At 37.0% G+C, this 23825-nt stretch overlaps 2 protein-coding genes across 3 annotated transcripts; both read right to left on the reverse strand.

The window, feature by feature from the left end:
- Positions 1-3321: 3321 nt before the first annotated feature.
- On the reverse strand, positions 3322-8145 carry LOC114391219 (TMV resistance protein N-like). 2 transcript variants are annotated; one of them, XM_028352260.1, is made up of 6 exons: positions 8069-8118; positions 7579-7977; positions 5845-6946; positions 5445-5720; positions 4549-5319; positions 3322-4037 (listed from the first exon to the last, which is right to left on the reverse strand). In XM_028352260.1, exons 2-6 carry the CDS (start codon positions 7911-7913, stop codon positions 3561-3563), a joined length of 2961 nt encoding a protein of 986 aa, XP_028208061.1. In that variant the 5' UTR covers positions 7914-7977; positions 8069-8118; the 3' UTR covers positions 3322-3560. The 2 variants fall into 2 exon arrangements, with proteins under 2 accessions (XP_028208061.1, XP_028208060.1); XM_028352259.1 differs by having other exon boundaries at positions 7579-8145.
- Positions 8146-15547: 7402 nt separating this feature from the next.
- LOC114389761 (uncharacterized mitochondrial protein AtMg00810-like) lies at positions 15548-16120 on the reverse strand. The gene has a single exon (XM_028350502.1). It carries the CDS (start codon positions 16118-16120, stop codon positions 15548-15550), a length of 573 nt encoding a protein of 190 aa, XP_028206303.1.
- Positions 16121-23825: the final 7705 nt, after the last annotated feature.

A 23825-nucleotide genomic window follows, 5' to 3' on the forward strand; every position in this document is an offset into this window, starting at 1 on the left:
GACTTCACGATGGTGGCTATCAGCAGCAACTTTCATAGCATTTTGGGCCTTGAGGAGTCAACACTGTAACGTCGGGAGAATGTCAGCACGTGTGGAAAGTAAGTCATCAACGACCTCTTCTAGAGATGATCCACACAAATATTGTAGGATCGAAAGGGGAGCCTTGTCGTAAGTGACCTCGAAGGGAGTAAACCCAGTGCTTGAGTGTATAGATGTATTCTAAGACAATTCCACCATGGACAGGAAACAGAACCATTGGGAAGGACGATCGTGGACATAGGAACGAAGGTATTGTTCCAGTATGCGATTAAGAACTTCGGTCTACCCGTCCGTTTGTGAGTGGTAGGATGTACTCATCCATAGTTTAGTGTCACTTAACTTGAATAGTTCTTGCCAAAAGGTGCTAAGGAACAGGGGATCTCTATCGGAGACTAAGCTTCTAGGAAAACCGTGTAACTTGCATACAATATCCAGAAAAGGCAAGCGGTCTTGTAAGCAGTAAATTGGGTCGAGAATGCTCTAAAGTGTGCCCCTTTAGAAAATCGACCAACGATGACTAAGATAACAATGAAGTCGTTGGAAGGAGGTAAGCTGGTGACGAAATCCAAGGAAAGGTCTGCCCAAATTGATGAAGAAGGTGTTGGTAAGGGTTGTAAAAAGCCAGTAGGCTTCTTAGTTTCATACTTCATTTGTTGGTAGGTTAAGCACTGAGATACATACCAATAGACATCCTTAGACATTTGAGGCCAAGGAAAATTCTATTGGAGATGATTGGCGAAGCTCATATGTCCTCCTAATGAGGTAGAGTGAAATTTGGCTAACAAGGAAGGAATGAACTGGGAATCCAAGGGAAGCCAGATTTTGCCTTTGTGAAAGATGAGATCCCGTTGGTTGAGTTTATTTTTCAGTCGATGTTCGCTAGGTTTTTTTACCAACGTCGACTAGGGTTTGTTTGGCCGACACTAGCTAGGGTCTTTTCGAACGATATTGACCAAGTTTATTTTTAGCCAACGTCAACCTAAAAAATCCTAACAGAAGTTGACAAAAAAATCTACCCAATATCAACTAAAAAATAGCTTGGTTGATGCTGACCAATAGAACCTACCCGTTGTTAGCCGAAAAACATCATTGGTCAACGTTGGCTGAAAAATCCCTAGTCGAAGTTGGCTAAAAAATAGCCCTAACCAATGTTGGACAAAAAACCCTACCCAAACATCAACTATAAAATAGCCTTGACTGATGTTGGCTAAAAAATAGTTATGACTGATGTCGACCGAAAATAATCTAGTGCATGTCGACTGTAAGAACCTAGTCGATGTCGACTAAAAATAGTCATGTTCGATGTCGGTCAAAAATACCTAGCTGGTGTTAGTAAAAAAAAAAACCTAGCCAACATCAACCAAAAAACCTAGCAACTATGGTTAAGAAATAGCTTTAGCTTATGTCAGCCAGAAAACCCTAGTCGATGTCAGCAAAAAAAATCCAAACCGACGTCGGCTAAGAAAATCTAGTTGACATCAACCAAAACACCCTAGCTAACATCGGTTGAAAAATAAGATATTGACTAAAAAATAGCTTTGGCTGATGTTGGCTGGAAAAACCTAGCTGACGTCAGCTGAAAAAACCTAACAGGTGTCTACTCAAAAGTTAGCCATGACTAATGTCAGTAGAAAAAATCTAGTCAACATCAGCTAAAAAAATCATTGGCCAACATCAACTAAAAAAATTTGGATGACAATGGCTAAAAATATTCTTGGCCGACATCAGCAAAAGGTTTCCATGACTGATGTCAGTGAGAAAATAACCCTAACCAACATCATCTAAAAAAATAGCTTTGGCTGACTTCATACAAAAAAATTCTAACCAAAAAAACCTCAGACAACGTTAGTGAAAAACTTATGTCGATGTCAGTCATAAAAACTTTGGTCACCTGTAGTTGCGAGTGTTGAGCGAGCAAGAACGTGAGTTAGAGTGAGCGTCTCCAAAAAAAGAATTTTAAATTCTATATTTTTTTAGAGAATTTGAAATCTCATTATTTTAGTCAATCAAAATGATTCATAAAAATATCAAAATTAAATCTCATTTCAAATATTATATCCAAACAAACTATTTTATCATGAATCCTTTTAAATTCCTTAAAAAATGAATTCTCCTGTTGAATTACTCAATCCAAACACACTATAAAAGAACGACGAGAGATAGGACTTTAGAGAGTATGAGGAAAGAAAAATATATGATCAGAATATTCTAGGAAGGATAAAAAGAACCGATACTTTTTGTTGTCTTGGTGAATCGAAAAAAGAAAAGAAAAAGAAAAAATCAAGCCATGAATGTCATAATCCAAAATTCAAATAGCTATTTTTTAAACTAATCGGCCTGAAAACAACTAACATATCCAAATAACTTATTGTCCCTTTTATGCTTATGTTTGACAAGCTATTTTAGTTAGTTTTTAACTTTTTTTACCGACTAAAAAAAAGAATGTTTGGTACGCAAGTATTTTTTAGTAGTATCTAATGGTTTTTGAAATGCTAGTTGAAGTTGTATTTCTTAAAATGCTAGCTTCTAACTTTTACCTTTTTATATTTTCTTTCATTTTTATACTCAATACATTTATTTAATTTCCTTATTACCTTTTAAAAATAAATCACGATTTTATTACTTTTATGTTATTTTACATTTTTCAACTATTTTAACAACTAGTTTTACCAAATATTATTTATAATTTAATAAGATAGTTTTTTAATTTTTAGCTATCAGCTTCCGACTAACTTTTCAACTAATTTTATTAAACATAATCCAGCAAAATCAGAACTGAGAGTCAATCCCTTCCACTGCATTGTCATCATTCAAACATAAAATCTGTATTACATTGGATGCAGATAAAAAAAAACTCTCATTACAGTAAATTACTATATTATACTGAATAAAAAGCATCAACACCCAGCTGCAGAGAGAAAAAATCACATACTTAAGCAATAGTTAGGAAATAATAGAGTGAACACGCTTCATGCAAATGATTGACCTCCATCTACTAAAAATTAGATACATCCATCCATATATGTGCATGTATAAAAATTTCCGTTGTAAAAAGTTAAAAATAAAATTGCATTACCAATTCTTCCATCTTTTAAATTTCTCGCAGCTACAATAAATTAATAATACCCAGCAACTTTCTAGGGTGACACACTTTAATGTCATCTTTATATTTGTCTATAGCATTTTCCCCAGCAGCAAGAGGAAACCAATCTTAATTTAAGGTATTACCCAAATATTTTCTGAACAATAAAGGCATGTTCTGCTATGATTATATACCCAAAGTTGGCCACCAAATATTTGCTATGATTCTATTGCATCATACCTTGTCCAGAAACCATGAGGCCTGGCACAATGGGAAAAGAACTCTTAACAAGATTTTAGGAATGTTATCAACGAATTTCTCCTGCATATCAATGTAACATAGTATCCCTCCTCTCTAAGAAAAAGTCTGAGAATCCTAGACTACTATGACTTTGACATACCCATTAAAAATTGATTGAAACCTCTACTCTTCTTGAATCTTACACATTACAAATTTCTTTTATGAATCCTACGATTACATTTTTCTTTGGCTTTTCTTTTGGATCAGGAGAAGGGATGGTTTCCTTGTCAATCGATTCATTGCACATTATTAGATAGACAGCTGTCTTCTTAACCAGCAATGCATGCCCAAAAGTCACACAAATTTCCACCTTGTCTCCAGGTCCCAAATGTGATATTATGCCCTGCCAGTCTTCATCGTTAAAGGAAATTACTGTGTCTCGCTTGAATATCTGGATGGTGCCCTTTGTGTAATTAACCATTGATACACTAATAAGACATTCAATTGCAGTGTTTTCAGGGGTTGATAAATAAACAACACACAAAGTCATTCCCTTCATGTGAAAATCCTCGGGCACAGTGAAATACACTGAATGTCCATCCCCCATATGGGCCAACCAATAAGGATAATTATCACTAGGGAGAAAAACATCACTAACCTCACTGGTTGCCAATCCCTGTACCATGAGCAAATTAGCTTGGTCATTTATGTAATTGCATTGTTGGAATGGACTCCTACAATCATTATTTTGTCGTTCCAGGGCATTTTTAAGAAAATAACAATGTAATGCATAAACTAAAACATAGTTCTGGTAATTAATTCAGATAAATTTGGTTAATAGATTTACTGTGTAAGAATCAATACTTAACAGCATATCGTTAGGATGCATTTCTGTTAGTCATACAGGTCTTTCAACTTATTATTCAATGGGAGTATAATAAACATGAAGCATGCATAGCAGGAAGAAAGTGGTAATCAATTTCCTTGGGCTTCTTCATATGAGCATGATCACTTGGCTTGTTGAGTATTAAAATCAGGTATTTTTAAATGAAGCGGTGAGATTATAGAAGGAAAAGGTGCTAAAAAAGGTGAATATTGACGTTTCATCCTAAACATATCTCATGTTCTCTTAATATATAGCTAAAATGAATAGAGAAGGTAAGAAGACAAAGTTAAAGAGAAGGAACCTCAGATATGCTTTTGCTTAGGGTATTGAAGAATTCTTGATAACTTCCAATTCCAATCAAATAAGACCTCAAGTAATGCTTTGGAATTTGTGATACATATGATGCTATTTCCAATTCTCGGTAACTTCCATATTCCTCATCCTGAATTGTTCTTAATTCTTCAGATAGTTGAAACCCCCTGTGACATTGCACTGAAACACTTCGAAGATTTGAAAGGCTGCTAAGAATTGGTGCTAGATCACCCAAATTATTATTATGCATATCCATGGAAATTAAAGATGATGAAGTGCCACTAAATGAACGAATACGAGATAGGGGATTCATTGTTGGTGACATCCAAGACCAAATGATAGAAGGAAAAACATTACGTGATAATCCTTCATATCCACATAGGGAGATATATCCAATGCTTTTTAATCTTACAATTGAAAAGGGCACTTGTTTCACAGCTGTATCTTTAGCAATTAGAGTAGTCAAGGATTCCATCTGCACTATATCTTCTTCCAATTTGTCAATCCTCGAACCGGATATGATGAGAGTTTTCAAAGATTTCAACTTATATATCTCTCTTGGGAGATTGCTTAGGCTTGTACAGTCCTTCAAATTTATCCAGAGAAGATTTTGGAGATCTCCAATGGACTGGTGTACCTTGCACAAACTCGGACAATCTTTGAGAATAAGCTTTTCAAGACTTGGTAGTTTTGAAAAGTCAGGGGTTTCTGTCAAGTACTTAGAATGACTAAGATTGAGGATTTTCAGCCACGGCAAAACCTACAATGAGATTTTTTTTTGACAAAAAAATAGATAAGAAAATAAAAAATGAAACAGTGGTAAGTGGCAACAATTACTATTGTAGTTTAGCTGAGTTTTAAAAGAAATTGTCATGTAATATATACCTGGGGGTCTTTCCAGACTAGTCTAAGATTGCTGTCTTTTAAATCAATCGCAATTACGCCTCCCAGATAAAAGTTTTTAGGCATGTATTTTAAAGGAAATCCTTTCCAATAGATCCATCTCAGATGCTTAGGAAGATACCCATAATCTCCAGTGAGTTGTACATGCTCAAGTTGCAATAGTCTCAATTGCTTCATTGTCTTAAAAGCATAAGCTTTGAAGCAATCTCTGCTGCTTGAATGCAATTTCAGAGCCAATCCCTCAATAGCTTTTGTCCCCTGGGATGATAAGAGCAAAGAAATAATAAATTTGGAAATCTCTTTTGTTAGCTCACTAAAAGGTGATACTTAAAAGCAAACACTTTTCAAGTTTCAAAACTGTATATAAAGAATGTATACTTACAGTATTCTTTGTCAATACATTAAGTGAATCCTCATGAAACCACAATCGACTGCGCTTCCCAGGTTTCTTTGTTGAACTTTCACGAATTATCTCTCTTCCCATGTCTCGTAGTAATGGATGCATTCCAAGTTTGTTGTTCTTTGCAACTTTTACGAGGCTACGCTCCATGAGAACTGTTATTCCTATATCAGCATGTAGTCCACAGCCATTTAGTATCTCTGTAACATAGGCTCTATCTTTACCAATAAAGAAACAACATACATCAAGAAATATATCCTTTTCCATGTGATCGCATAAGCCATTATAGCTTATCCTTAATTTCTCTTGAACTTGATCATTGGGAATTATTTTTAGTTTTGACAATACACTTTCCCACTCTTTCTTCGTCCTCTCACTTAAATAAGAACCAATGACTTCAAGAGCTAGTGGTAGTCCTCCACAATAAGCAACTACATTTCTTGCAAGTTCATCGAACTCTTCTATTGGTTTTGCTTCTCCAAAAGCATGCCAACTAAAAAGCTCAAGGGACTTATTTTCGTCCATTTCCTCCATTTTATAAACAAAATCAACTTTAAGTTTGTGAAGTAGGCGTACATCTCTAGTTGTAATGATTACTATACTTCCTTGACCAAACCATTTACGATTTCCGCATAGGACTTTTAACTGACCAAACTCATTAACATCATCAAGTACAATGAGTGCCTTTGTTCCAGAAAGTTTGCTCTCCATCATAGCTCTTCCTATCCCAACGCTTTTTATGTTCACCTTTGTTTTAAGGACATCTGAAAGAAGTTGTTCTTGCAAATGAACATGCCCTCTTCGATCTGTTTCACAAACTTCTCGAATATCTTCAATGAAACATCTACCCGTGAATCTACGATGAATTCGATTGTAGATGGCTTTGGCTGTGGTAGTTTTACCCAATCCACCCATCCCCCATATCCCTACGATACAAACTTTGGTTGACTGATTTTCAATATATCCAATCACTTCTTGCACATGGGATTCTAATCCAACAGGAAATTCAGTGATAGGCATGAATGTGTTGTCTAGTTTTGTGAGAACATCTTCAACAATTTCCTTCACAAATTGAGCCTCGTTCCTTCAAGTTCGGTAATAATTATAATACTGTTAGAATAGTCATGTATTATAAAATATATAGGCTTCAAAATAAAAATTTACAAATTTTCTTGTCTCTACATTTTTTTTATCACAATCACCAATATGTGTTTTTCACCGAATGACATCTCAAGTTAACATAATTAATGTAATGACAGAGACTAAATACAAAATAAAAAAAATTTTGAAGACCAAAAGTCTAGTAAAATTTTATCATGATTTTTCAACCATCCAAAACATATTTAAGCAAAAGATATGTAAAAGGGAAAAATTATATGCAAAATTGAAGAGTAGACTAATAGTGTGGATTTTCTAAAATAGAAAACTAAAATTGTGAATTAGGAATTAAAGGTCGACTAAAAATATAATTTAGCAAAAAATTTACAATTTTGAAATCGTAGACTATTGATATGATAGAACCAGGTGTTATTGAACGACTTAAATGATAATATCAAAAACTAGAATAAAAGAGTAATAGACACCGAAGTAAACAATTAAAAAGGAAAAATAAAAACAATTTTAGGAAGCCAAGAAAGTTATTTAATCCTAAACTTAAACTTGCTTTGTTCAGTCAAATAAAAGAAGCAAGAAAGTGTGACGTATTGAACGATGTACCTGTTATTGCTCACATCCCAACCCGAGAAGTTTGCAGCTTGGGTGAGTACCGTGCTCCACCTCGACAACACAGATTCTCCCCACAATCCTTGAAATGCTTTCAAATTTTTCCCAAAAGCACCCTGCTGATGACGTATATCGGAGGGATCAACATCGTAAAATATGGGCAAAACTATGTGGCCATAAGTTTTGTGGCATTCAATGATTTTTTCCAACTCTTTAAGACACCAAGAAGACGCAGGGTAGTTTGTGGAGAAAACAACTACACATATCCGACATCCTTCTATCGTTCGTAATAATCCTTCGTTTAGTTCCTCTCCCTTTGGATAATTCATTTCGTCAAGGAAAGTATTGACTCCAGCATTTGAGAGGGCAGAATAGAGATGAGAAACGAAATTCCTACGAGTGTCTTCTCCCCTAAAATTGATGAACACGTCATATATCCATTGGGGATTGGAATCTGAGAAGTATGATGAAGAAGACATGGTTCCAGCGAAGGAGTTGAAGTCAACTATGCAATAATGCAAAATACAGATAGATGACTCTGTAGCGCCACACTGCCTACAAAGCAAGTGCTGATGACTTTAAAGCATAAAACATAATACTTAAATGTTTTGAATCTTTAATAATTATCTAATTTTTACGTTTTTTTTAATAATTTTTTTATGTTGAATTTGTAATGAAACAATAATTTTATTTTTAATTCTTGATATTTTATTTTAATTTTTAATGAATTACTGAATTTTGTTTTAGTCCCAACTAATTATAAATGAAAAAAAATTATCAGAGATAAACACAAAATTTATTAATTTATTAGGGGTTAAAAGAAAGTGTCAAAAATAAAAAATAAAATTATTTTTTATTAGAGACTTAACACAACAAAAATTTATTAGGTAACAAACACAAAAATCAAATATTTATTAAGGATTAAAAACATATTTAACTAGAACATAACATGTGTTTGTTTTCCTATTGGAGGCCCTCAAATAACGATGGCAAAGTGACCTCGACCTTATAGGTATGCACAAAAATATCTCCAAGTGCGAAGGGTAATAATCTACATATTGAGACTAGCACGAGAGTGGGTATTTATCTGTGAATTTACGTGGGTATGGATGCAGGTATGGGTGTAACACTTTATTTTTCCTAAAATAAATTAAAAAGAATTTTATTTAAAAATAAATAAAGATTTAGAAAATAATAATGAGTTTTTTGTAATTAAATAAATAAGGATAAATAGTTTTATTAATTAAAATAATATTTTTAATGTAAATAAAATAAAATATTTTATTTATTCATTTGATAAAGAGTAGAGTATAGTTCCTTTTTATAATAAAAAACAGAGTAACTAATAGGCTAAGGTACCGTAGCTATAAATAGAGACATATTAGATCAGGTTTTAGATTTTACGATACGTCTTTATGCTCTGTCTTTCTCTCAACTTTGCTTTTCCTTCTTCCTCTCCCAAAATCTCTCTTTTCCCACAAACACCCAAGCCTATCCTAGTAAAACTACGATCTCAGACTCGTTAACTACTCGATAGTCGTGAGATTTGGCACCCATTCATAACTCATTTTCACTCATTCGTACCGTTGGGATTTGCAAAATAATGTCTATAGAGAGAAATGCCCCTTACATGAAGACAGTGAAAATGAGGCATCAATCTCTTTTTCTCTCTAACACTTGAAAACCCTAACAGAGCAACCAGAAGAAAAGCTTAAGGAATCTTAGGGGACCTCTAGAGACACTGCTACTATTGTTGAACTATACACGTAAGTCTGCTTAAATGTAAGGGATGAGTTACTCACGCTTGGGTATTAGAATGAACATGTGTCGGGATTCGTAGATGATCAATTTTTGGTTATTTTGGACTGCTTTATGAAATTCAATTTTGTTCTTATGCTTTTAATCGTGAATTAACTGTGTTTGACAAACCAATTGATGTTCCGATACAAAATTATTGTGAAATTGATGTGTTATTGTGTTGAGTGTGAACCCTAAAAATTTGAACTTTTTTTTATTAGTGTAATTTCTAAAATGGCCTAAGTATTTTATTATATGAGATATTTTAGTGTTGCAGCAATTTGTTTCTAATCATTCACAAATTCTCGGGATTGCATATTTGTTATCCTTGTGCGTAAATTAGATGTGCCAAAGGTAGACATTGATAGGATATTGTTTCATTGATTTTATATGCAAATACATAGTAATAAGGAAATTAAGGACAATGCACTACTACAAAAGGTTGTTTTTACGATGTCGTTTCTAAGATGGTTATGAAGGACCGTCTTAGAAAAGAACACGGTGGCATTTTTGTAATTCGGGGGACAAATATTCATATTTACGTCGCACATTCTAAGGCGGTTACAAATAACCGTCCTAGAATGTAAAGGTCAAATAAGACAATGACGGGTGGCGCCTAAGATCGTCTTTGTATTTTGCTTAATATTTCGTCCTGCCCCTTGACCTAAGCGAACATTTTCGAAGCCCAAACAGTCTACCCCATAGTGCCCTAGGTGAAACCCTTAACACTCTACCTCACCCCAAAAAGCACTAACCCTTGAAGATTGTGGAGCTCGCGTCGTGAAGATTTTTCTTGAAGCTTTTGTTTTCATTTAATGGTATTTTTCTTGAAGCTTTTGTTTTCATTTTCAGTTTTTCTTTCAGATGTACTCTTCTTCTCTATGGATTAACTTAATCTGATTAATTGCTTATTTTTGTGTTGAATGATAATATATAAGTTATAACTCCTTGTATAACCTCATTTCTTCTGCATCAGAAAAATATATTTTGTATGACATAGTGCAATCTGTGCAGTTTAAACTCTCATGGCTCATCTGTTTCTTCTCAATCTGGTATTGGACTCGCGGTCCAGTCCACAAGTCTCGGTGGTATTTCTTCGGCTTCACTACAGCTGTAACATCCTGGAAATTTCTACCCGGAATTTTTGAAAACGATGTATTTTGAATGATTATATATATATGAGTATTATTCAGTGTATATGCCTATATGTTCTTGGTAGAAGTAGGAATAGTGGGGGCAAGATACGCGGGTTAGGCTAATTAAGGAAGAGAAGTCCATAACTGGGAGGTTATGGGTTAATTCTTAATTAAATAGTCTAAAAATCATCGTTTTGCGTGCGACTTAAAATTTAACAAAACCAACCTCTGAACCATGCTCGGGGTTTTATTCTGAGCGTTTTGATATATATATTGGTTACTTTCGAAAACTGGCCCCGACGGACGCAGAGAAACGCGAGGAACTAGAACCAGAGAAACAACACGCAAATCGAGGCAGGATTTTAGCGTTTCAAAGGTCAAATTTTTCTCACTTTTTGTGGCTGAGTATGGGTCACAATCAAAAGAGAAAGTGGGCCCTTTTGCTCCACTCAAATGGAGACATGTGGCATAGCTTAAATAAAATAATAATAAAAGAGGAAAAAGCTTTTTTTAAAACCAAAAAGCAACTCTCTCTCTCCTCACTCAGCCCCACATTTTCAGAAGCTCTCTCTCCCTCTCCCTCACGTTGCTTTCCTTCTCCTTCATTCTCCATTGAAGCTCCAAACAAAGCTCCAACCTTTGGCCATCATTTCTGCTCCAAATTGCGAAAGGAGGGCATTTTCGGAGTCGTGAAGCGCGTCTCTACGTGTGGGACTTCGAAATTTCAGGTTTGGGTGGACTTCTTTCTCTCTTGATTTTCGTGGGTATGGGGTTTTGTGAGATATAATGGGTAGTTTTGCTAGGTTTCTGCTTCATGATAGTTATTTGTGAAGAAACTTGTTGAAAGCATGTTGAACTTGCCATGTTTGGATGAGTTAAACATACCCATTTTGTTTTAGGGTTTTTATGATGATGCTTGTGATGTTTATGTGCTGAAATTGCTTATGGAAAATTGTTAGAGATGAAGGGTAGAGTTAACCTAGAGTTAGAAAGTGAGAATATGGTGTTATGAGTGGAAAAAGAGTGAGGCTTTGAGAGTTGGAAGGTTAAATCTGGATTTTGTGGTAAATGGAGGTTAAAATGAGTTAATCCTAGCTTGAAATGCCATTTAGGACTTATGAGAAAGTTTGGGTTGTGCTAGAGAGAAAAACAAATGACCAAAGTGATCAAAGAGCCATTTCTAGGGTAAATTTGGGTGTTGAGGAGTCAAATTTTGATTCGGTGAAATTTTAGGCGTAAATCCAGTTTGAACAAGTTTAAATTGATGTTATAGACTTGTGTGAGGTGAGAGTTTGCTTCAAATTTGTCCCATTCTCAATTTCACTTCTCAAACCTTGAAAATCCATTAAATTGAGGGGTTTTTGATACCTAGATTTTGTGTTGCTGTGGTTTGAAGCTTGACTTTGGTTTAGACATGATTGATACATGATTTGGGACTTGTAGGATTCGATTTGGGAGAAATTGGATGAGGGAAAGTGTGATTTTCGAAATCTGCACTTATGCAGAATTTTGCTGTCAAATAGGTACAGTAGAATTTTGGCTTTGTGCAGAAAAATGCTATGCATTTGCTGGTTGTGGAAAGAGTAGTTCAGAATGAGTTCTGGATGTTTGCTAGTAGATCCTAACGGTCAAAATGTAGGCTTATGTACTAGAGACCTCCAGTAAAATTTTCGACTCGATCCAACGGTTAACGAACTGGAACGAAGGAATTGTTACTGGGGTCTTTAAGTGAGAAAAGCTGTGATTTTGGTTGGTGTTTTGGGCAGAGTTTTCTGCCTTTGCCCTGTTTTCTTGGCTGTGATAGTTTATGCTGTTTGAATGTTGTTTTACCTGGATGTTGGGGAAGCTTGGTAGGATTGATGGGGACCCGGTGTTGAGAGAAACGAAGATATGGGCTACGTGGGAGTACGTGAGCTCAGTTGGAGGTGGGCAACAAGGGATGGTGGGTTTATGCGCGATTTGTGGATGTGGAAAACTTGTTATGCACCATCGCCCGACCGCCACCTAGTACCACATGTGAGGGGTACCCCATAATCCTACAAGCTTGAGAAGAGGAAGTGTAGAAGGGTGAAACTTCCTGCTTTTATTCGTTGACCACAGAGTGGTACCTGGAGATATGTCGCGGGGGTCAGGAGACCTTGGGGACGTCAGGTGGGGTGCTATTGCCCAAAACCAAGCTTGACCAATCCCGACCCAACCCGGGCATAGTCAGTCAGTGAGAACCTGTGATGTACCTAAACAGGCGAGCTCCTGACAGTCAACAGATAAAAGGAACAAAGACCACAAAGCAAGGAGGCTTGTGTGGTGGCTGGCCAGCTGTGAATCTTGTGTGATATATGGGTTATGGCCTCTGGTAATCGATTACCAAGGGTGGGCAATCGATTACAAGGCTTAAAAATGAAGACAGGAGGCTAAGATGGTCTCTGGTAATCGATTACCAAGGGGTGTAATCGATTACCAGGCTTAAAAATGAGGTCAGGAAGCTATGAGGGCTTCTGGTAATCGATTACCAAGGGGGTGTAATCGATTACCAGGCTTAGAGATGAAGGCAGCAGGTTGTGGAGGTCTCTGGTAATCGATTACCAGTCTTTGTAATCGATTACACAGAGGAATGGGTCACTGGTAATCGATTACCAGGTATGGGTAATCGATTACACAGTGCCTTTTTCAGGTTTTCATGTCTTGAAGCTGTGTGATTCAAGTTTGGCCTCTGGTAATCGATTACCAAGGCTATGTAATCGATTACCAGAGATGAAAAGCCTTAAGATACCCCTTTTACTTGCATGTAGTGGTTATGAGACGCATTGTGTTGCGGCATAGTTAGATTCTTGTGAAAGAGTCTACCCCTTTCTTTTCTTTCTTGTAGATCGTGATGGCGGCGCAGCTAATCCATGATCGAGTGGAGATGGAGTGCCTAGAGGGAGCTTGGGAGACCCTCGAAGGCAACGCGAGGTTCTGATTTCGGGGCACGATTCGATTTACGACTACTTCTTTGGTGCATCCAGATGAACCTGCACGGACGCTTCAGCGCACGATGGAGTGGATACTACCCACGCCTACACCATATCGTTTAGTGGAGCCAGTCCAAGTGATCGAGGTAACGTCATCCGAGGAAGACCCAGAGGATGATCTCGAGGAGCTACCTCCCGAGCCTGCTGTGGATGCTCTTGACTTTCTAGAGGGTGATGAGGACCCACTTCCTGAGGTGGATTTTCCCGAGGATGTCATGTCGGCATCTGAGGCAGACTCTACGGAGGATAGTGGCCCTAGAGAGATGGCGATCAGCGAAGACTCTTCATCATAGTGGACAGCTCTTCGGACTAGTTTTATATATTTTTGAGGGTGGGTGTATCTAGGACTGACTGTTAGGTTTACTCTTTTGTTTTTGTATGGGTAGACCTGTTGTATAGGAATTTGATGATTGTATACATGTGGCTGAAGCCACCACTGTGGACACCTTTGCTCTGGATGACACTATGTATTTTGTAAAACTCCCATATTTTGGACAGCTTTAAATGATGAATGCAATTATGATCAATCTTGTTATTTGAAAAGAAAGCATTAGCAACTTTATTTGTAAAGGAGTTTATCGATCGTATTTTTATTCTTTTATTTTCACGTGACAACCTAAAGTAATGGTTGGTATACCTTTCCTTTTGAAAAAGCAAATATTTAGAGATTATGAGCGGTAAGAAAGAAATGACTCCGAATAGAGTTGTGAACTGGCCATTCAGGACTCTATAGTGAGGATTTTCCTTCTAAACCTAGTTATGGTGAAAAGAGAAAGAAATGAAAAAGAAAAAGAAGAAAAAAAAATTTACCATGGTTTTTGTTATTTAAATTATTACTATCAAACCAGTCATTAATTTAGGGACGCCACAACAGCAACCACCCAATCCTATCCATTCCCCCTCTAGTCAACAGCCATTGATGCTAGGTATTTCTAAAGATGCATCTATGTTTTGTGTCTCATATACTAGTTGTGTTTTGCTGAATAACTGTGTGCTTAGATAGTATGATTTTATCTAAGGGGTTCCCAATTTCCTACATGTATATGATTTAGTTGTGGTTATTGTGCAATCAATACTAAAGACATTTAATGTTTTCCTAAATTCCCATTATCTAAAAAAGGGAAGATTTGGAAAAGTAATGCCTGATAAAAAGTTTTTTTTTTTATCATGAATGATGAAGGTTAAAAGGTGATGATTCTCCTGTAAAAAATGTGGTTATTTTACCTTTGTGGTAAATATTGTTTTAGGAAACTATTTTTTCAGCCTCATGCCCCCAGTAAATAAATATCAAAGAGGTGTTAGTTTTAAGGTCTAGCTAGTCAACTAAGAATAACAATCATAAGATATTTGTATTGTTGGGCAGTGGATTAAAATATTACTAGAATGACTGAATCAATATCTAGTACAATATATGGACTCGTTTGTTATAAGAATATAATTGTTTAAGATAAAAAAGAATACCAATGTTGTTGTTATTATGAGATGGTTATATCATACTATTTGTATTATGCAGATGTTGGAGAGATATCTGCTAAGCTAATTAACTAAACCATGCATAAAAGCCTCCTAGAAATAGCATAGGAACATGTCTTTATTTAACAGATTTGACTCCTTTAACCACATGTTGTTGGAGTCACAAAATCCAAACAATCTCCTCCTTGACTCAACGACAGCATACACCAAGTTTTTTTCGAAGATACTCAATTCTTGCTTAAGGAAGTGATTTTGTTAAAAAATCAACAAGTTGATTTTCAGTTTTGCAATACAGCAGCTGCATGTCACCTTGCTTTTGCACCTCCCTTAGGAAATACAACTTTATCTTAAAAAATGTTTTGTTTTCCCATGAAACATAGGGTTCTTAGAAATTGAAATTGCAACTTTATTATCAACAAGAACCTGTGTACTCTCCTTTTGCTCCATGTGTAGATCAGCCATAAGTTTTCTTAGCCAAATTGCTTGATTTGCAGCTGCAACAAGTGCTACGTATTCGACTTCAGCGGTAGATTGTACTATGACTTCTTACTTCTTTGAACGCCATGAAAAAACTCTAGAACCAAATGTGAAACAGTAGCCTGAAGTGTTTTTCATGTCATCATTACTCCCAGCCCAATCACTATCTGAATATCCATAAAGACTGAAATCTTTTACTGGCTGAAACTTCACTCCATAACCAATAGTACCCTTGGTATATCTCAAGATTCTTTTGGCTGCCTTAAAATGAATCTCACTAGCACAGTGCATATATCGCGACAACAAGCTTACTGCATAGGTAATGTCTGGCATGGTTGCAATCAAATACATTAGACATTCTATTAAGCTTCTGTACAGTTTTTTATCAACCTTTTCAGCTTCATCTTCATTGCTGAATTTCTCCTTTTGATTCATTGGCGTTGTACTTGGCTTGCATTCCTCCATCTTGAAATTTCTAAGAATTTCCTTTTCATATTTTTCTTGACTTACAAATACTTGACCTCTATCTTGTTGCACCTGTATACCAAGGAAAAATGACATTTTTCCAAGATCAGTCATTTCAATGGCTTCTTTCATTCCTCCTTTAAACTCTTCAATCAGCTCCTTTGAATTTCTTGTCATAAGTAAGTCATCAACATACAAGGAAACAATGACTATTCCAACATTCGTCTTCTTGACATACAAGGTAAAATCACTTAGACTTTTTTCAAAGCCTAAGCTTATCAAATGTGCATCAATTATGCCGTACCAAGACCTTGGAGCCTACTTTAAGCCATACAAGGACTTTTTCAACCGATATACTTTCTCTTCTTGTCCACGAACTACAAATCCTTCAGGCTGCTCTACAAAAATTTCTTCTTCCAAGTGTCCATTCAAGAAGGTTGATTTAACATCCATGTGATGTATAATCCAACCTTTATGTGCAGCAAGAGCTAACAACAGCCTTATGGTATCCAACCTGGCAACTGGAAAAAAAGTTTTTGAGAAGTCTACCCCGAACATATGCACATATCCCTTCACAACAAGCCTTGCCTTATGTTTGTTTATAGAACCATCAACATTAAGCTTTGTTCTATAAACCCATTTCACTCCAATGACATTTTTATCTTTAGGTTTCTCCGTGAGCTCCCATGTTTGATGTTTTTCAATCATATCAAGCTCCTCCTTCATTGCACTTACCCACTTCGAATTAGTTGCAGCTTCATTGTAGTCTACAGGCTCCATTACAGCAACATTACATCTTTGATAAATATCAGATAGAGATCTAGTTCCTCTAACTAGCTGGTCATCCACATCTTCTTTGCTCTCCTCCTGAACTTGAAGCTTCTCACTTTCCTTGCTCCATTTTTCTTCTTCAAAGAATTGCACATCTCTGCTAACAATAACTTTAGTACTTTGTGGCAAGAATATTCTATAGGTTTTTGATGTTGAGCTATAGCCTACATAGATTCCCGCTTTCGCCTTTTTATCAAGTTTGTCTCTCTTAACCTGTGGAATATAAGAGAAACACAAGCAGCCAAAGACTTTCAAGTTCATCAGTTTGGTTTGAAACCATACCAAGCTTCGAATGGGGTCGATTTTGAAAAAGCTTTTGTTGGCAATCTATTCAGCAAAAAAAAAACAAAAACAAAAGTGCTTGTAGCCTCTGCCCAAAATTTTTTTGGAAGATCTTTGTCATGAAGTAAACATCTCACCATTTCCAAGAACATTATGTTTTTGTGCTCCACAACCCCATTTTGCTGTGGGGTATAAGGTGATGTCAATTGATGTTCTATCCCTGCATCTTCACAAAACTTGCTGAACTTATCAGACGTATATTTTGTACCATCAGATCTTAATATCTGCATTTTGCTTTCACTTTGATTTTCAACCCACGCTTTAAACTTGTAAAATATGCAGTCAACCTCAGTTTTGTTTTTCATGAAATAAATCCAACACATCCTTGAAAAATCATCAATAAAAGAAATATAGTATTTACTGCCATTCAGAGATGGGGTTTTCTGAGGTCCTCCGACATCCGTATGTACTAATTGTAGCTTGCTTGTTGCTTTCCAAGATTTGCCTTTTGGAAAAGGCAACCTCATTTGTTTTCCATATTGACAAGCAGCACATACGAGTGATTTCTCTTCCAATTCAAGCATCCCTTGTACAAGATCATTCTTCCTCAAATAGAGCAACGAGCCATGATGAAAATGACCCATCCTTTTATGCCAAACCAACGTGTTGTCTTCAACCTTGTGCACATCAAGCTGCTCTTCATCAATCAAATTCAAGGCAAAGCTTTTGCCTTTCATTTGAACTCTGAATAATTCTTTATTATCTGAATCTTTAATCATGCCACTTTTATCTTCAAATAGAACTTTATAGCCTTTCTCTAGAAATTGGCCAACACTCAACAAGTTTTGGGTAATCTCAAGAACGTATAAAACATCAGGAATTAATTTCAGACTTATGCAACCTTCGATCATCATGGTTCCTTTGCCCTTCACTGCTATTTTTGCTCCGTTTCCAATTCTGACTTTTGTGTTGTAGGTTGCATCAAGATCTTTGAATAATTCTTGATCGTAAGTCATGTGGTTCGTGCAACCACTGTCAATTAGCCAACTTTCTATTGATCTTGCGGTAGCAAAGCAAGAAACAACAAAAAGTTCTTCTTCATCGACCCCTTCAATAGCAGCTTGTACATTCTCTTGTTTTTGTGATGACTTGCAGATTTTCTCCACATGCCCTAATTGTCCACATTTATGGCATTTCACATCTGGCCTCCACCAACACTTCTTCTGTGGATGATTGTTTTTCTTACAAAAAGGACATGATGGAAAATCATGAGAGGATTTGCTACCCTTTTTGTGGTTGAAACTTCCTGACTTGCCATTCTTTTTTTTGTCCAGTGATTTAGCTACCAAAGCCCTTTCAGTAGTACCTTCTTGTCTCATGAGTCTTCTTTGTTTCAGAGCCTGAAGTGCGATCAAAAGCTCTGCCAAGGTGATAGTAGTAAGATCTTTTGAGTTCTCCAAGGAAGTCAATGTGGCTTCATATTTTTCTGGAATTGTTACAAGTATTTTTTGAACAATTCGAGAGTCAGGAATTTCAGTGCCAAGAAGACGTATTTTGTTTTCAATGCCAAGAAGCTTGTCCGCATAATCTTTGATTGTCTCCGAATCTTTCATCCACTACATCTCAAGTTCTCGAACCAGATTCAAAGCTTGCATTCCTTTGATTTTTTCACTGCCTTCATACTCTTCCTTCAAAAAATTATAGATTTTGTGTGCCATTTTCATCGTCATTATTCTGTTAAAAATGACTAGAGATACAACTGTGAACAAAATTGATTTGGCTTTGGACTTTCGAAGCCTTCTTTCTTTGTGACTTTTCATTTGGGCAACAATGAGATTATTTGGCAAAGGAGGAACTTCGTAGTCCTCTTCTACTGCTTCCCATACATCATTAGCATCAAGATATGCTTCCATTTTGACAACCCACATTTGATAGTTTAGTCCATCAAATACGGGTACAAAAATGGTAGTAAAGGAGTTTTCATATTCCATCTTATGTGTGGTGGCTATTTGGTGGTTATAGGTGTTTGTGGGTTATATCATAGATCCCGTAAGATACCTTATTGCTCTAGATACCAATTTGTAGGATTTAAAGTATAGGAGACAAGAGGATGAAAGAAAAACTGATAATTTTATTGAGCATAAACAACAAATATTTATACTACAAATTAAAAATAGAAATGTAAACAAACTTGAGACATATCTGCTAAGCTAATTAACTAAACCATGCATAAAATCCTCCTAAGAAATAGCATAGGAACATGTCTTTATTTAACTGATTTGACTCCTTCAACCACATGTTGTTGGAGTCACAAAATCCCAACAAAATTTCTTGAATTGTTGTTTTCTTACTCATTTTGATCATGAGAAGAGTACTATTTACTGACCTTTGGTTTTGATATAAATTTATCTTCAGGACTATTATGCACTTTACAAGGTTTACAAGAAAAGTGGACCTGGTCCAAAAAATGGTGAACAATATGGCGCACCATTTAATGAAGAACAGTGGGCAGATGATGACATAGTAGATTTTAATATCAACCCAGCTTATCAGGAGGCTCCAAATGATGTTCTTGATAATGATAATGTATTGCAGCCTTTGCTTGATGATGAAATCGACAACATCATTAGAGGAATTTTGGATGATGAGCTTGTTCTTGATTAGCAGCATGTGAATGGTTATCCTGACTTTCCTCAGGTCTGTGATCTTCTCCATATTTCTTCCAAGTTCTCATTGATTTAGCTTTATTTTTATTTCTTTTTTGTTTATTGTGTGGGGGTAGGAAACCTTTAGCAGCTGATGGGTTTATATATGAAAATTAGATGAAATAGTAATGATAATAACAGAATGATGAAAAAGTGCTTGTAATTGTATATAAATGGAGGAAACAATTACAAAAGTATTGGCAAGGAATACCGATAACAAACTGATAGTGGAAGACTATCAATCCCCAAGCACACAGTGCTCCCCGAGTCACTCACAATGACCCCACAATTCTAACAGAATTCTTGTCTCCCCATTCTCTCTCACCATAACAGCTTATATAGTCACATGCCCATGCACATCACACATCCATCAGCCACGTCATCATTATCATTCTATATTCCCTTTCCTTTCTTTCTTTTGTAAACCCTCCATATCTTTGATGGCCCAATATCAAGGCCCACCTTTGGATCTATGTTTCTATCAACACCCTGCTCCTTAGAAACAACCTTGTCCTCAAGGCTAAAATCTGGAAATTGACCACGCAAGAAGGCATCATCTTCCCAAGTAACATCATCCAAAGACTTATGTTTCCATTTGATCAAACTTTTGTGCACAGCCACACCCCCCCTGCATAATTACTCTGGAGCCCATCACCTGCTCGGGGTACACATCAGCAACATCTGTTATTTCCAAGTCTTTGGGGAGTTCACCTTGAACTTGATACTCTCCTATGGCTTTCTTCAGCAGAGACACATGAAAGACCGGGTGAATACGAGATTGTTCGGGGAGTCGCAATCTATAAGCCACCTCTCCAATTTTTGCCAAAATTTTGAAAGGCCCATAAAAACGAGCAGACAATTTTTGATTGATCCTCTTGACCACAGAGTGTTGTCGGTGAGGGCATAGCTTCAAAAAGACCCATTCCCCTATGACAAAAGACAAATCCCGCCTCTTCTTGTTAACATAGCTAGCCATCTGGTCTTGAGCTCTTGAAAGATGCAATTTGAGTTGATTAAGAGCCTCATCTCGCTCACTTAATTCCATCGCAATAGCTGCCACCTTGGTCTCGTTGGTTAAAAATCGCAAAATACTAGGAGGTTGTCTGCCATAAACCACTTCAAACGGAGTCTTACCAATAGACACATGGTAAGTTGTGTTATACCAGAATTCCGCCCACGAAATCAAGTTTGACTATGTTTTGGGCTGATCTGAAGCAAAACATCTCAAATAAATCTCCAAGCACCGATTTATGACTTCTGTTTGCCCATCAGTCTCCGGATGGTATGCTGAACGCATCTGCAACTTCGTACCATGTAATCTAAATAATTCCAACCAGAAATTGCTAACAAATAAGAGATCCCTATCACTGATAAGGGTCTTAGGGATACCATGGAGTCTCACTATTTCTTTAACAAACAGTTCAAAAATGGATTTGGCGGTATATGGATGTTTGAGCAGTATAAAATGGCTATATTTGGACAATCTGTCCACTACTACTAGCACAGCCTCATAACCCCTCGACTTGGGCAATCCCGTAATGAAATCCAACGATAAGTCTTCCCAAATGGCATTAGGAATAGGAAGGGGTTGCAGCAACCCTCCGGGTGTAGTCGCAGCATACTTCTGTCTCTGACACACATCACAAGCCCTGACAAAGTCTCTCACACTTCTCTGCATTCCTACCCAGTACAAATTGTCTGCCAAACTTCTATAGGTTCTAAGAAAACCAGAGTGTCCTCCAGTGGGGGTACTATGATATTCTTCCAATAAGTTAAGAATTGATGGTGATTTCAGAGAAAGAACTAACCTCCCATGGTAGAATAGAATCCCCTGTTTGACATGGAATCCCGGTTTAGCTTCAGGAGAGGCTTGTAATTTCGGGATCAGCTTCTGAATTTCTGGGTCCATAGCAACTTCCTCTAGCAATTTCATACTATGCACCCATTGTGGATAAGAAATCATGGTGCTGAACTCAGTTTCATCATAGCACCTAGACAGGGCATCAGCAGCCTTATTATCTAAGCCAGGTTTATATTTTACCTCAAACTGATAACCTAACAGCTTGGCTAACCAACATTGTTGGTCCGGAGAGGAGACTCTTTGCTGCAAGAAATGTTTTAGACTCTTATGATCAGTGTAGACGATGAACTGTTTTCCCAATAAATAATGCCTCCAATGTTGAATACTCAAGACCAAAGCCATTAATTCTTTTTCATACACTGATTTAGCTAAATTGCCATCAGATAATGCCTTGCTAAAAAAAGCTATTGGCTGCCTCTGTTGCATAAGGACTGCACCAATTCCCCTACCAGCCGCATCGCATTCCACTTCAAATGGGAGTTCAAAATTTGGGAGCACTAGAACTGGAGGAGAAGTCATAATTTGCTTCATTAAATTGAAAGCTTTCATTGCATCTGTCCCCCACACAAAGTTGTCTTTCTTAGTCAAATCTGTCAGAGGTTTTGCCACTTTACCATAGTCTTTTATGAACTTTCTATAATAACCTGTAAGGCCTAAAAATCCACGAACTCCTTTCACATTCTTTGGCTCAGGCCACTCGAGAATGCACTTGACTTTCTCTGGATCTACTGCCACCCCATCTCCAGAGATAACATGGCCTAGATAGTCAATTTGCTTGCAGCCAAATTTGCACTTAGACGGGTTTGCAACAAAGCAATTTGCTAACAGCACCGACAAAACTTGTGTTAAATGATCTTGATGTTCTTGAGTATCTCTGCTATATACTAGAATATCATCAAAAAAGACCAATACAAATTTCCTCAAAAATGGTCTAAAAATATCATTCATGGTGGCCTGAAAAGTGGCTGGAGCATTCATCAACCCAAACGGCATAACAAGATACTCATAATGGCCATTATGAGTCCTAAAAGCTGTTTTGTGAATATCATCCTCGTGCACCCTAATTTGATGATAACCCGACTTAAGATCAATTTTTGAAAAAATAGTTGCTCCATAAAGCTCATCTAATAATTCATCTACGACGGGAATCAGATACTTATCTGGAATTGTAGCTTTTTTTAAAGCTCTATAATCCACACACATCCTCCAACTCTTGTCTTTCTTTTTGACCAAATTCACCAGGCTCGAATACGCACTCATGCTTGGTCTGATAACTCCTACCTTCAGCAGTTCACGCACTTGTTTTCCAATCTCCTCCTTCTGATGATGAGGGTATCTGTAGGGTCTCACATTGATGGTCCCATGATCCTGAAATAATTTAATCTGATGCACTTGGGTTCTTTCTGGAGGTAATTGAATCTGCTCTCTGAACACCTCATGAAACTGTTCTAATATACCCTTCAAGTCTCCTGGTATCACAGTTTTGCTTTGCTCTTCTTGAGACCACCACCAATCTGTTCCCAACCTCCTTTGTTTGTCTTCAAGGAATGTGTTCAAGTAGCTTTGTTTCTCTTGTGTGCCACCTTGACCTTTCAATTTCACCCACTGATCCTCATACAGGAATTGCATAGACAAAACTTTCCAATCCATCACCACTTTTCCTAAGGTACTCAACCACGACACTCCTAACACCATATCCAAACCTCCCAACTCCAACACCAGAGCATCCACCTTCACCACAATAGGTCCCAATTGGATGTTGAGCCCGTAGCAAACTCCCTCAGATACAACTTTGTGGCCATCTCCCAATTTAATGTGCTTCGCAACGCCGACGGTAATAGTAAGCCCTAGAGCAGTAGTGACTTGGGGCGAAATGAAATTGTGACTTGCCCCACTATCAATTAACACCAACACATCAACATTTTCAATTTTCCCTTCAATCTTCATAGTACGGTGTTCTCCCATACTTCCTAGTACTCCCACGGATTTGCATTCTACTTCAATCTCCTCTTCACTGTCAGACTGCACAGCTTCCATCGCCACTATCTCCCCTTCATCATTCAGAGCCTCTCCTTCTCCTAAAATCAATACTCTTAGGGCTCGTTCGGGACACTTATGGAGAGTGGGGTGATACTTTCCCCCACATTTGAAGCATAAACCCTTGGCTCTCCTCTCAGCCATCTCGTCGTTACGGATGCTCCGA

The sequence above is a fragment of the Glycine soja genome, chromosome 16 (genome assembly GCF_004193775.1).
Source record: "Glycine soja cultivar W05 chromosome 16, ASM419377v2, whole genome shotgun sequence".
Lineage (NCBI taxonomy): Eukaryota > Viridiplantae > Streptophyta > Magnoliopsida > Fabales > Fabaceae > Glycine > Glycine soja.